The 15,384-nt window shown below is 41.7% G+C and overlaps 1 protein-coding gene across 3 annotated transcripts in view; it reads left to right on the top strand.

Moving 5' to 3' along the window:
- LOC116975307 (caspase-8-like) overlaps positions 1 to 15,384 on the top strand; it is a 32,632-nt gene that overhangs the window by 7,384 nt on the left and 9,864 nt on the right. For all 3 annotated transcript variants that reach the window (XM_033024225.1, XM_033024226.1, XM_033024227.1), the window contains exons 3-6: positions 7,131 to 7,230; positions 8,714 to 8,855; positions 12,309 to 12,466; positions 14,056 to 14,119. In XM_033024225.1, the coding sequence (XP_032880116.1) occupies positions 7,131 to 7,230; positions 8,714 to 8,855; positions 12,309 to 12,466; positions 14,056 to 14,119 (464 nt within the window). The remainder of the gene's footprint in view (positions 1 to 7,130; positions 7,231 to 8,713; positions 8,856 to 12,308; positions 12,467 to 14,055; positions 14,120 to 15,384) is intronic.

Here is a 15,384-nt window from a genome sequence, read left to right on the forward strand (position 1 = left end):
CTGGGTGGCAGTGTGAGCTGCGATGAGGATGTTATGAGGCTTCAGGGTGACTTGGATAGGTTGGGTGAGTGGGCAGATGCAGTATAATGTGGATAAATGTGAGGTTATCCACTTTTTTGGCAAGAACAGGAAAGCAGATTATTATCTGAATGGTGTCCGATTAGGAAAAGGGGAGATACAACGAGACCTGGGTGTGCTTGTTCATCAGCCACTGAAAGTAAACATGCAGGTATAACAGACAGTGAAGAAAGCTAATGGCATGTTGGCCTTCATTGCGAGAGGATTTGAGTTTAGGAGCAAGGAGGTCCTACTGCAGATGTACAGGGCCCTGGTGAGACCGCACCTGGAGTATTGTGTGCGATTTTGCTCTCCCAATTTGAGGAAGGACATTATTGCTATTGAGGGAGTGCAGCGTAGGTCCACCAGGGTAGTTCCCGGGATGGCGGGACTGACATATAACAAAAGAATGGATCGATTGGGTTTATATCCACTGGAATTTAGAAGGATGAGAGGTTATCTTATAGAAACATAAAATTCTTAAGGGATTGGACAGGCTAGATCAGGGGTGGGGAACCTTTTCATGTAGGTATGTTGCAAAACGTAACTGAAGCATCGCTGAAAATCTGTCCCAGCCCGTGTGCGCGATTTTGGCGCCGTTTAGAGGGGGGCGGGTTTAAAATGCAATTTTCCCTAGGCTGTTCAAATCAAGGATGTTCAGCCTAGTTAATTATTAACGAAAAATCGCTGGAAGATTCCGTCGCTTGAGCTATTATTAGTTTTAAGGGCTTTATTTACTTGTTATAGTAGGTTAAAAATTAACCTCTAAACCCGCGACCGCCGACAACGGGCCGGATCTCATACAGGGGAAAACGGAAGGTAGGCTGTTTATTTTTACGTTAAAAAGGGCTTCTTAAGATCCCTTTATACAAAATTTAATGTTGCGAGTAGCTAATTTGGGGCCCACTATATCCCGCAGTATTTTTCTGGGCATTTGAGGGCACAAATCTACCGCAATGTGAACGTTCTAAACCAGCGCGTTCACAGGATCCCACTGGAAAGCTGATTTAAATGGACATTAATTTACCGCAATTAAACACTAAATTCCTTCCATTTGGCCTATAAATTAATGTAAATGAGATTTAAAAATCATGTTTTATTGTGAATTATTTGTGAATATTATTTGGACACTTAGGCTATTTAAAAATGTTAATCATTTATTAAGAAATGGATAGATGTTTAGATCTAGTAATTGAAGTTTGGAATTAGCTACAATTGGGTAACTAACTAATTATATGCTTTAATTTCAGGTCATCCAAGTAAGATTATTTTATATTTGTTTCAGAATGCTTCAATCTATGATAACTGAAAATTTCATTCAGTTCTCTTAATTTTTAAGAAAGTTATGGGCTTTTGACTGTCCACGATCACAGCTTTTTTGTTATGTCCATAGAAAATCAATAGGGAACAAGATGCTAATTTCCAAGTATGAAAATGGCCATAACTTTTTAAATACTTGAGATATGAAAGTGAATTAGGTGTCAAATTAAACTTCTTTTTATGCTTTATCTGATGGGATAAATTGCAGACTTGATTTTTAAAATCTCAAAATTTTGTAACATTGCTATTTCATGTTGGCACTCCTGCACCTATTTTTTTCTATCATAATTCCAAGCAATGATGCAGACTCTAGGTTCACCAGCTTTACCCACAATACTTTTTGCATTGAAATAAACAATCAGTGCTTCATTATCCCCATATTCATGAACCTCTTCCTGCTTTTGAGGCTTGCATATCATAACCTTCATTTTCTCATCAGCTTTTCCATTTATTGAACTGCTGCTCTGGTTCCCACCCTCCTGCCATTATAGTTTAAACACTCCTGAGTAGCTCTAACAAACCTCCTTGCAAGAATATTGGTGCCTCTCCAGTTCAGGTGCAACCCATCTGTTTTGTACAGGTCATCTCTGCCCCAGAAGAGATCCCAATGGTCCATTCTGGTCGCCCCATTACAGGAAAGATGTGGAGGCCTTGGAGAGGGTACAGATGAGGTTTACCAGAATGCTGCCTGAATTAGAGGGTTTCAGTTACAGGGAGAGGTTGGATAGACTTTGATTATTTTCTCTGGAATGTCAGAAGTTGAAGGGAGACTTGATTGAATTATATAAAATTATGAGAGGCATAGATATGGTAAACAGTCAAAATCTTTTCCCCAGGGTTGAAATGATCAATACTGGAGGGCAGAGCTTTAAGGTGAGAGGGGGAGAGTTTAATGGAGATGTGTTGGGCAAGTTATTTACACAGAGAGTAGTGGGGGCTTGGAATGCATTGCCATGGGTGGTGGTGGAGGCAGATACGAAAGTGCAGTTTAAGAGCCTTTCGATGGCACCTGGAAGTGCAGGGATTAGAGGGATATGGATCATGTACAAGCAGTTGATATCAGTTTAACTAGCCATTATGTTCGACACAAACATATGTGGACTGAAGGGCCCGTTCCTGTGCTGTACTATTCTATGTTCTATTTTCTATGTCATCTTGAAGCTTAAATATCACATCATCTGGGTTTCCATTATGTATTCTGCTTGTTACAACTTCCAAGAATATATCAATATTTTTCAAAATCCTCAGGTATTTTCAGTCCATTCATTTCCACAATACTATATTTTTACTAATATTTAGTTCTGTTACCTCTCCGTTCACCTGCAAATCTCCAGAAGAGTTTCCGTATCTTCTGCTGTGAAAAGAGACAGAAAATGTTTGTTTAATTCCTCACAATTCCCTATTTCTCATTATAATTTCTCCTGCCTCAGTCCATTTTATGCAAGCTAATTTATTCCCTTTCACCATATTTGTAGAAGTTCTAACTGGTCCATTTTACATTTGTCGTGAGATCACTCATATTCAAATTTACCCAATCAATGGCTTCGTCCGACTCATTTTATCTCTGTCCAGAGATGCTGCCTATCCGCTGTTACTCCAGCTTTTTGTGTCTATCTTCGGCTTGAACCAGCATCCGCAGTTCCTTCCTATACATTTTATCTCTGTTTGCTTTGTTGTTAGCTTCCCCCAGCTAACAACGATCTACTCTACATTCTTCGGAAATTGGAGGAACAGCACCTCATATTCCGTCTGGGGACCTTGCGTCCGTATGGCATTAACATTGAATTCTCCCAATTTTGCTATCCCTTGCTGTCTCCTCCCCTTCCTTAACCCTCTAGCTGTCTCCTCCCACCCTCCCATCCGCCCGCCCTCGGGCTCCTCCTCCTCCTCCCCTTTTCCTTCTTTCTCCCCCCCCCCCCCCACCCCCCATCAGTCTGAAGAAGGGTTTCGGCCCGAAACGTCGCATATTTCCTTCGCTCCATAGATGCTGCTGCACCCGCTGAGTTTCCCCAGCAATTTTGTGTACCTACTCTACATTCTCCTTGATCTCCCTTCCCTTTGTCCTATTCTCACACCTCACAATTCGTTATCTATGTATATCCTTCTCCCCTGACTTCTATGTATATCCCTCTCCCCTAATTTCTTCAAAGGATCTCGACCCGAAATGTCATCCATTCCTTCTCTCCAAAGATGCTGCCTGTCCCGCTGAGTTACTCCAGGTTTTTGTGTATATCTTTGATTTAAACCAGCATCTGCAGTTCCTTCCTACACCTTTGTCTTGCTTTATTGATTTCTGAATAGACAATAGACAATAGGTGCAGGAGTAGGCCATTCGGCTCTTCGAACCAGCACCGCCATTCAATGTGATCATGGCTGATCATCCCCAATCAGTACCCCATTCCTGCCTTCTCCCCATATCCCCTGACTCCACTATCTTTAAGAGCCCTCTCTAGCTCTTTCTTGAAAGTATCCAGAGAACCGGCCTCCACCGCCCTCGGAGGCAGAAAATTCCACATTTCATACTTATCATTCCTGAGACCTGTGATTAGTGGTGTACTAAAGGCCCATTTTCTGTTTTTGTCTTAGGTTACCAGCATCTGTATATTTTGGTGGAGCAAAATATGTAGATGCAAAATATGCAGGTGCTTGTAATCTAAAACAAAACTAGGAATGGTGGATGCAATCTGCAGAACACGCAGTATCCAGATAAATTGAGTTGGCAGTTCAGGGCAAGAACGTGGAAAAATTAGAAAAGGTTTGATCAGGTCCCGCATGGTAGGCTGCTCTGGAAGGTTTGATTACATGGGATGCAGGGAGAGTTATATGCCTGGATAGAGAATTGGCTTCATGGAAGAAAGCAGAGGGTAATGGTGAAAGGTTGTTTTTCAGAGTGGAGACCAGTGATTAGTGAAGTGTGCCTCAGATTGAAGCTGAGACCAATGCTGTTTGTGATTTATATCAAAGATTTGGACGAGAGTGTAAAGACCTAATTAGTAAGTTTGCAGATGACACTAAAGTGGGTGGCATTGTAGATTGTGAAGATGGTAATCAAAAGTTACAGCGGGATCCTGATCGGCTGGTCAAGTGGGCCGAGGAATGGCTAATGCAATTTAATGCAGATAAGTGCTAGGTCCGCGAGTAAAATTTGATCGGCATGGTTCTTTTTAACTTGTAGTGCAGTGGAATGGGGTCGTTATTTAGTTACAGGCAGGCAGCCATAGGCAATCTCCTTCGCTTACCGGGCATTTTGATCGGCTCATTGGAGTTTTCAGGACCAAGGAAAACCGACCGGTAGGTAAAATGCCCACTAAACTTTATTATACTTCTTAAAAAGTATAATAAACCACCCCACCCCCCGCGCTCTCTAAAGGACTTAACATTACTGTGCAGCTGTCTTTGACGTTCCTCTTCATCGCGGGTCTGAATTTCAGACAGCGCTCCCCCGCTTGTGTGTGTGTGTGTGTGTGTGTGTGTGTGTGTGTGTGTGTGTGTGTGTGTGTGTGTGTGTGTGTGTGTGTGTGTGTGTGTGTGTGTGTGTGTGTGTGTGTGCGCGCGTTCCTCAACGCTGTCGGTCGATCCAGCTCAAGGTTTTCCAGGCGAGTGCCCTCGAGCTTGAAGGTCGAGGACACTCTTCTTAACTCGCAGACAGCCCCTTAAAGCTTCATCAGCCAGGAAATTGAGTATATTATGTTACAGCTGTACAAGATGTTGGTGAGGCCATATTTGGAGTATTGTGCTCAGTTTTGGTCACTCTGCTATAGGAAGGATTTTGTTACGCAAAAGAGTGCAGAGAATATTTACAAGGGTGTTACCAGGACACGTGGGCCTGAGCTATAGGGAGAGATTAGGCAAGCTAGGTCTTTATTCCTTGGAGCACGGGGGGCTGAGGGGTGATCTTAGAGACGAGTAAAATCATGAGGGGAATTGATAGGGTGAATGCACAGTCTTTTACCCAGAATAGGGGAATCAAGAACCAAAGGACATAGGTTAATGTGAGAGGGGATAGATTTAATAGGAATCTGTGTGGCAACTTTTTCACACAACGGGTGAAGGGTATATGGAACGTGCTGCCAGAGGAGGTAGTTCAGGCAGTTACTATATCAACATTAAAAGACATTTTGACAAATACATGGATAGGAAAGGCTTAGAGGGATATGGGCCAAACGTGGGCAAGTGGGACAAGTGTAGATGGCGCATCTTGCTTGCTGTGTGACTCAATGACAAGTGTTATAATTTGCAGAGAGGGGATGTTGAAAAAATAAGGGAAATGTCTGAGAGAAGGTGCAGACGAAAGTGGTTAAAGTAATGATACTTAAAAATATAGCAATTAGAGATGGAAGAGAAAGAAGAAACACAATGAAACTGAAAGAAACAGCTGTATTTGTGGAGTGATAAAGGGTGTTTATGTGAAATTGTTCAATTCAATATTAAGTCCCGAGGATACAAATTTCCAATCTAAGGATGAGAAGCTGTTTCTTATTTAAATTGGCATTTTAGAGCAATGTAAGAGGTCAAAGAATCAAAGAAGAAGGTCATAGATACTCCAGCATTTTGTCTATCAAAGAAAGAAAGGCCAAAGTCTGAATAACTTAGAATTAACTATGGATCGGACGGATCCACTGCCCTCTGATGCAGAGAATTCCACAGACTCACAACTCCCTGTGTGAAAAAGTGTTTCCTCATCTCCGTTCTAAATGGCTTGTAGTCACACAATTTGTCTTTGGTTTCTCCACTGTGGTGGTGACATCATTGTGAACACTCAATAGTCCATATCTTTAACCTCCTTTTCCTTAGGTGATGTCTCACTCAGGAGATAGGTTAGTAAACAATACTAGAGTTATCTCAACGACACCATCTCTTTCTTTAAGTAATTGAATGCCCACTTTCCAAACTAATTATGTTCAAATAAGCAGTATCTTGTGGATTAATCCAACAATTAATTTGAAGACACAAGGGTGGCACAGTGGCGCAGTGGTAGAGTTGCTGCCTTACACCACCAGAGACCCGGGTTTGATCCTGACCACAGGTGCTATCTGTACGGAGTTTGCCAGTCTCCCTGTGACTGCATGGTTTTCTCCAGTTTCCTCCCACATTCCAAAAATCTACCTGTTTGTCAGTTAATTGGCTTTGGTAAAAATTGTAAATTGTCCCTAGTGTGTGAGATAGTGCTAGAGTATGTGGATTGTTGGTCGGCACAGACTCGGTGAGTCGAAGGGCCTGTTTCCGCGTTGTATCTCTAAAACGAAAACTACAACTGCAGATGCTAGCTTACTAAAAAAGATATAAAGTGCTGGAGTGACTTAGCAGGGTTACAAAAAATAATTGTTTGGTGCAGCTCTAGGAATTAGGTATATTTGGTCACAGGTTAAACTACAATTTATCTAAATTATGCCAGAATATGTAAGAACAAACAAAGAGCTAAGAATTGTGATTCTGATTGCCATCCTGTGACTCGTCAGATAAAATAATGTTGGAAGGGAATAATATTGGATTATGAGTCCACAACTTTCAAAATCTCAAAGTATGATTGGCCACTCAGGTGAATTATGAGGACCAATACCTAACTGAGAAAATAAACTTAAAAAACACCAGCTGCCAACAGCATGAACATTTCTTATCATCAGTAAAATTTGCCTTCCGGACTCATTGATTTTTGAATTGAGAAGAAAACTATAATTTCTAACTCTCAGAAAGACAAAGCTTCAACATTTCTTTCAGATATCAATCCTAAAACTTTTCTTGTTTCTTTTTAGAGTTCTGATTTACAACATTTCCAAAGGGATTGATGATAAAGAGCTCAATAGCATAATTTATGTCTTGAATATACCCAAGGGAAAATGCAAAACTCTTATGGTAAGCAAAAGTGGATGAAGGTAGATTTATTACCAATGCAATGAACATAAGAAAATAGGAGCAGGATCAAGCTACTCAAGTCTTCTCCAACATTCAATAGGATGGTAGTTCTACATTAGGACTCATCTCCTCTTCTGTGCCTGTCCCCAATTCTCTGATCTTTAAAAAAACATGTACTTTATGGCGGCACCTGATAGCAACCCAAGGTCACGACGAACCATCGGCTCTAGAGGGCGGCGGCTTGGTGGGGGAGGCGCGAGTCACGGGGTCGTTATCTGAGTTATTTAAGGCCGGGCAATACCCGTGTCAGTTGAGGAGTAGGGAGCTGTATGCAGAAGATTAAACTAGAGTGTCTAGAGCACACACTTGTGTCCGACTAGTTTTTGGCTGGAAAAACTAGTCGGAATTGGTGACCCCAGACGCCCAGGAGTGTAATCCTGGAAGGGAAATTAAAAAAAAATGCATTCTGCCACTGCCGCCGCCGACGAGACCGAACTCAACGCGGTCTCCCTGAAGCTGCCTACATTTTGGACCTCGCAGCCCAGGGTTTGGTTTCGACAGGCTGAATCCCAATTTCACATCCGCGGCGTTACAGCTGACGAGACTCACTATGACTATGTGGTAAGCGCCCTTGACCAGCAGACGGCTGGTCGGTCATTCCTTACCTGGATAACCCGCCTGTTGTGGGGAAATACACAGGCCTCAAGGAGCTGTTGCTCCGGATCTACGGGCCGAGCCGAATGCAGCGCGCCTGTTAGATCCTTAACATGGGCGGGCTCGGCAACCGGATGCCCTCGGCCCTCATGAGCGAGATGCTAACGCTCACGGGTGATCACCTGCCCTGCCCGCTCTTTGAATTCACCTACCTGCAACAGTTGCCACGAGACCTCCGCCAGCAGCTCGTGGGGGAGAACTTTGAAGATCCCATCCATCCTTCTATAAAATTCTTAAGGGATTGGATGGGCTAAATGCAAGAAAAATTTTCCCGATGTTGGGTGAGTCCAGAACTACGGGTCACAGTTTAAGAATAAGGGGTAGGCCATTTAGGACTGAGATGAAGAAAAACTTTTTCACCCAGAAAGTTGTGAATCTGTGGAATTCTCTGCCACAAAAGGCAGTGGGGGCCAATTCACTGGATGTTTTCAAGAGAGAGTTAGCTCTAAGGGCTAATGGAATCAAGGAATATGGGGAGAAAGCAGGAATGGGATACTGATTTTGGATGATCAGCCATGATCATATTGTATGGCGGTGCTGGCTCGAAGGGCCGAATGGCCTATTCCTGCACCTATTTTCTATGTTTCTCGGATTATCGATCAAATTTCTAAGCAAACTAGAAATTAAAACACGATCAGTCTCAGCTATATTTCACTTGTGAAATTGATTATAATGTTTCATCATTGAAGTGAAATATTGGTGGAAATCATTAGGTTAAAAGAAAAATCTCAGTTGATGAAAGCAGTGCTTGTGATTTGTCTTCCTCTAGAATTTGATGGATCTTTGCACTGAATTGGAAAAAGAAGGAAAAATTTCACCGAATGACCTACAGCTTTTGCTGAAAGCCCTGGAGGGAATTAAAAGAAGAGATCTGATAAAGAAAGTGGAAATCTATCTGAATGATGCAATAGGTAACGCAAGTAATCAGTTCTCGGTCTGGAAACAATCTATTACCGGATGTGTGGTATTACTTTGGATCATTGTTGTTGAGAATGGGATCTGAGAACTATGTGGAGAAAAAAGGAATCAACTGTTCAATACGAAGCCATGTTCTTGTTAATAATAATTAATGTCAATCGATTCCAAAAGTTGTCAAGCACAGTGAACCTCTTGAGTTTCCATTCTATGCTCATTTGTAAAGTTTTGAGCCTCCCACTCTTAATGGGCCCTGTTCTCCTGTATTGATGGTACAATTAGAATTAGTCATGCAGCATGGTCCTTTAGCCCAATTCATCCATGCTAGTTCATGCTAATTCATCTAAGCTAGTTGCCTGCATATGACCCATATCCATCTAAATCTTTCCTATCCAACTGTCCTAATGTCTTTTAAATGTTATTATGGTGCCTGCCTCAACCACTCCCTCTGGCAGCTTGTTCCATATACATGCACCCTCTGTGTGGAAAAAGGTGTCTCTTAGGTTGCTATTAAATCTTTCCCCTCTCACTTTAAGTCACTTTATGTCCTCGAGTTCTTGATTCTCCAACCCTGGGGAAAGGGCTGTGTGCATTTGCTCCTCATGATTGTATACATCTCCATAAGGATACCCATCAGGAGAATTCCTATCCTGTTCAACTTTTCCCTACAGCTCAAGTCCCTGAGTCCTGAGATTTTGCCCCCCCCCCCCCCTCTCTCCCCCCCTCCCCCCCACCCGATGAAAGGCAGCAACTCTACCATTGCACCACTGTGCCGCCCTTCTTGAATAAAGATATTACATTTCTCGGAGTGCGGGTGCATGGTTCCTTGAAGGTCGAGTCGCAGGTAGATAAGGTGGTCAAAAAGGCTTTTGGCACATTGGCCTTCATTAGTCAGATTATTGAGTATAGAAGTTGGGAGGTCATGCGGCAGTGTATAAGACGTTAGTGAGACCGAATTTGGAATATTGTGTTCAGTTCTGGGCACCATGTTATAGGAAAGATATTGCCAAGCTTGAAAGGGCTCAGAGAAGATTTACGAGGATGTTGCCAGGACTAGAGGGTCTGAGCTATGGGGAGAGGTTGAGTAGGCTGGGTCTCTATTTTTTGGAGCACAGGAGGATGAAGGGTGATCTTATAGAGGTGTCTAAAATCATGAGAGGAATAGTGTTTAAGAAGGAACTGCAGATGCTGGAAAATCGAAGGTACACAAAAATGCTGGAGAAACTCAGCGGGTGCAGCAGCATCTATGGAGCGAAGGAAATAGGCAACGTTTCGGGCCGAAACCCTTCTTCAGACCATGAGAGGACTAGATCGGGTAGATGCACAGAATCTCTTGCCAAGAGTTGGAGAATCGGGGAGCAGAGGACATAGGTTCAAGGTGAAGGGGGAAAAAATGTAATAGGAATCTGAGGGATAACTTTTTCACACAAAGGGTGGTGGGTGTATGGAACAAGCTGCTAGACGTTTAAGTAACAGTTAGACAGGTTTGGAGGGATATGGACCAAGCTCAGGTAGGTGGAACTAGTGTAGCTGGGGCATATTGGCTGGTGTGGGCAAGTTGGGCCGGAAGGCCTGTTTCCACACTGTATCACTCTATGACTCTATGACTATTTGCTGACTAGTTTAATTTAGTTTAGTTTAGTTTAGAGATACATCGTGGAAACAAGCCCTTCTGCTCACCGTGTCCGCACCGACCAGCGATCCCCGCAGGCTAACACTATCCTGCACACTAGGGACAATTTACAATTATACCAAGCCAAATAACCTACAGACCCGTACATTTTTGGAGTGTGGGAGGAAGCTGTAGATTTCGGAGCAAACCCACGCAGGTCACGGGGAGAATGTACAAACTCTGTGCAGACAGCACCATATCAGCATCGAACCTGGGTCTCTGGCACTGTAAGGCAGCAACTCTACCGCTGGGCCACTGTGCTGCCCAGCCGAAAGCAATCCCAGTTCATACTGATGATAGTAATAGAGTCCCAGTGACATTCAGGATCTGATGCACATTTATGGTATAAAATATGATTTGGCTTTATGGGTTGGCAAAGACCAATTCAAGCTGGACAGGTTGCAACTGTACTGGAACAAATCCAACATCCTCGTAGAGCTGTCATGGGGTATTTAACCAATTTGGCAGGGATATGGAAGACAAAGTGGTTGTATAATTGGGGAAGGTGCAATTCCCTACTATTCTATTAGTATTATACAATTAAATTAGTCTTGCATTGCAATGCAGTTTGGCTGTGCATCTCCTCATCTATGTCCTCTTGACTGTTAGGAGGCCCAGAGTACACCCTCAATAAAATTATTGCCCATTTTCGTTCTTTGGCTCCATCTATATGTTTTTGTTTGAAGGGTTTTCTAAGATAGCCTCCCTCATTATTCGGGTAATGAACTCCCGAATCAAAATGGCAATGCCACCTCCTCTTATAAGGTCTTTGAGCTGACTTAATTTTCCTTTTATATTTATTGCACCTTCCCCAACTGTACAATTACAATGTCTTCCATATCCCTGCCAAATTGGTTAAATATCCCATGACAGCTCTACAAGGATGTTGAATTTGTATTGATACAGCTGCAACCTGTCCAGCTTGAAAAGGTTTATGTCCAAAAGGGAAGCCAAGTCACATTTTATATCGTACATGTGCATGAGATCCTAAATGTCACTGAGACTCTATTGCCATCATCAGATTTGAATACAGTTTCTGTGCTGAGGGAAGGCTTACTGATAGGGATCATTCTCTTCCTCTTATGATAGCTGATAGCACACAACTATTTTGTGTCATTAAATTCTGTGGTCTTACATTGTCATTAAATCACTAATCGTCACCTGATTTTGCATACCTATTTTTTCCCAGTGCCTTAACACAGACTTCTTACTTCTCTTCTTCCCATTCCTTAAAAGGAAAAAAGTCTTGTAAAACTCTAAACTTGGCAATAGCTTGCTTTATGTTATGATTATGCCCCATCTTCTATTTAACCTTTTCCAACTTGGTGGTGCTCTCCAATATGTTCTGCTCCTTTTGTCTTGGCCCACCACCACCATGTTCACTCTGTAAAAGTTGCCAAATCTGCATTGTAACTTGTGGAAGTTTGATCATGTACTGCTGACCTCATGAAGCCTGACCAAGATCCCTGATTACATGGCATACAATCACATATTTGTCCACATAGTCTCGATGAATTATGTTGCATTTATCTTTGAAAATGTTGGCACCCTATCTCTTACAATTTTTGGTTGTGGTTTTGCTCCCGCAGCTGTTTTGCAACAACTAACAAGAACAAGAGGCCACCAATGAGCAAGTTGAGATTTAGTTAGCAAAACCGTGGCCCACAGTTTCATTTATAATGATCTGCACAATATAGCCATCATAACTTTTTTTTAAATGGCATGAGAAGAAATCAGAACATGCCATTAATGAAATGATTACTACTTTTGCTTTAAGTTGTACATCCACTTCAAGAAAGCAGGAAGCAACAAGGACTTGAAATGTGTACCCAGGATACGGACCAAAAGATCAGATGCCCTGCTGAGGTTGATGCCAGGCCAATTATTTCATCAGGAACCAACACTCACCAAGAGGTTCAGCAAACTCCATCTATTGTAAGATTATAAGAATTCCTACATCTATCAGATATTAGACTGAATATTGTTGTTTTTACTCACTACCCTCTTCTACTGTATCAATCAGGATATGAACGGAGAGAAAAAAATATATATACTGGGCTTTAACTAATTTGATAAGGAAAAACACCCGAAAGCTTTGGTTATGACCAGCAATGTTCTATATGTTGCACCGATCCTTATGAATACAGCATTATTTTGATAGAGATTGCTTATTTCCAGTTTGAATTACACCGTTCAAATCTTATTGAGACAACAGTGGAGGCCATGTGAGAATATATTTTGATGAAGGCGGTGTATATCTTGTCAATCGGGCGGCACAGTAGCTCAGCAGTAGAGCTGCAGCCTTACAGCACCAGATACCCGGGTTTAAACCTGACTACGGGTGCTTGTCTGTGTGGAGTTTGTACATTTTCCCCTGACCTGTGTGGGTTTTCTCCGGGATCTCTGGTTTCCTCCCACACTCCAAAGTGAATTATCCCTAGTGTGCAGGATAGTGTTAGTATGCGGGGATCACAAGTCGGCGCAGACTCGGTGGGCCAAAGGGCATATTTCCGTGCTGTATCTCTAAACTAAACTTAATTAAAGGGATAAAGAAGTATGGAGAGAAGGTGAGAATATGGTACTGCAGTGGATAATTTGCCACAACCATATTGAAAGTTGGAGCAAGCTGAATGGCCTACTACTACTATTTTCTGAAAAATGTTTGAAAGGCAATATTCAGGCCCAGAAATAATTTGATTACTACCTTGACCTCCCATGCTGCAGGCTTCTTGATTGCCTATTTCTGGGTGTTTTACTCTTTTTTTAAACCTGTTGATATCAACAAAGAAACTAATTTAACAGTTCTTGTCTCCCTCATTACTAGTTCATTTAATTGCTATTTAGTTATGTTTTGATGTTCTGTACTGTGAGCCCTTCATATCAGTTTCTACAGTTAATATTTAACCAAATTTGTAGCAGAGATACTGTACTCAAATAAACCAAAATGGAATTTGGATGAAAAGACACAAAATGCTGGAATAATTCAACAGATCTTCTTCAGATTGCAGGGGTGGGAGGAAAGGATTTTGGATGGCAGGTTACCAGACCCAAGGACACATATATATTCTGAATTAAAATGGGAGCCCAGTCCCTAAACTTCTATTTGAGTGAAGTACAAAGCCATTGGTCTGTTGATATGTGGATCAGGAATATAGGTCATCAATTAAATCAAATTGACAGAAGTATCACTTTTTAAAAGCCTTAAAACAATAAATCAGCACTGCAGAGCAAAATAAACGGACACATTATAACATAAAGTTGCTATGACAATATGGAGGTAAGTTTTTCTGCTCACACTGGTCAACTTAATAGAAAACGGCCAATAAGTACTCTTATTGAACAGCTGTGAATGGGTATGGATGCGGAAAAGAGGCAGTTACTTTACAATAACTCCAGCACAATAGTGCTATATTCATGATCAAATATTTACCATGGAGGCTCATTGCGTGGATTGAACCTTAAAAAGAAGGGAAAAACATATTGATACAAAACACATAATCAAATTGCTTTCTTCTATTTCACAGGTGGATGACCCAACAGCTGAAAATACAAATTTCCAGGGAGAAGAATGTTCATCTGCAGAGCAAAGTGGGTGAAAATAGAAAGAGGTTTATTTTCCACATCGATCATCTTTCCTCTCGCTTTGCATTAATATTTACAGGTGTAAATCAATTGCTTCTAATATCCAAACTGCAATTCATACCCAAAACTAGAAAGTAAACCCTGGTGGGGACCATTGTGCCAGTGTCTGCACTCACCCCAGTCTGAAAATGTTCTCTCCCAAAAGATGTTGGCTGGTGGGGTTTCTGACCCTTTTGGTTTTATTTCACATTTCCAGTAGCCACAGTATTTTGCTTCTGTTTTCTTTTGATTCCACCACATATTCCATGAATGCAGACTTTGAAGAAGATGAAAATCTGCTAAAGGAGATTTCTGTCTGTCCTGTTTACCTTCTTTACCATATTTTCGATTCCCTCCATATTTTTGATCAGGGATTCACTTTCACAGCTTACGTTTTCACAGCAAATGCTTCCAGTTCAGAAATAAATTACAATGTTTTCAACTTCTTCTTCTTCTTGCATATGGCACAGCCTAAAGTTGTAGGTCAACTTGTTCTATTTGATCTTGTTTGTGCACGTCGGGTTGATTGCATTAGTCGAAACAGGGTGGACCACGTGAAGGTTGCAATCTCCCACCCCAACGTTTTCAACTGAAATCCCATCTGAATATTTTGGATCCATCCATAATTACAAAGAATAAGGTATTCATCAATTTTCAAACCACTGTTCTCTCCAAAGGTAAACCTATAGAGTCTTGGAGTCATAGGGCAATGAAACAGGTCTTTTGGCCCATATCCATCCAAATCTTTCCCATCCATGTACCTGTCCAAATGTCTTTTAAATCCCATAGTTGTACCATCCTCTATCACTTCTTCTGGCAGTTCAATCCATACAGATGCCTTCCTCTGTGTGAAAAGGTTGCTCCTAAATTACCTTTTAAATATTTCCCCTTTCACCTTAAACATATGCCCTCTAGTTTTAGACTGGGGTATAAACTGTGGTTATTCACCTTATCTATGCCCCTCATGATTTTATATACCTCTGCAAGATCATCTCTCGGTGTCCTATGCTCCAGCATAAAAAGATTCAGCCTATCAAGCCTCAAGCCTCTGCTAGTTACTTAAATCTTCCAGACATTGTGACAAGGTTGTAAATCTCCATTACAACCTGTACAGTTTAATGGCATGCTTTGTATAGCACACCCATTTCTGAAATATTGACTCTCTTTCAGACATCACTATTAACTTCCCCCAAGTTCCATAGCATCCATGCCTTTCGCAATGATAAATACAC

The sequence above is a fragment of the Amblyraja radiata genome, chromosome 7, assembly GCF_010909765.2.
Source record: "Amblyraja radiata isolate CabotCenter1 chromosome 7, sAmbRad1.1.pri, whole genome shotgun sequence".
In the NCBI taxonomy this organism is placed as follows: Eukaryota; Metazoa; Chordata; class Chondrichthyes; order Rajiformes; family Rajidae; genus Amblyraja; species Amblyraja radiata.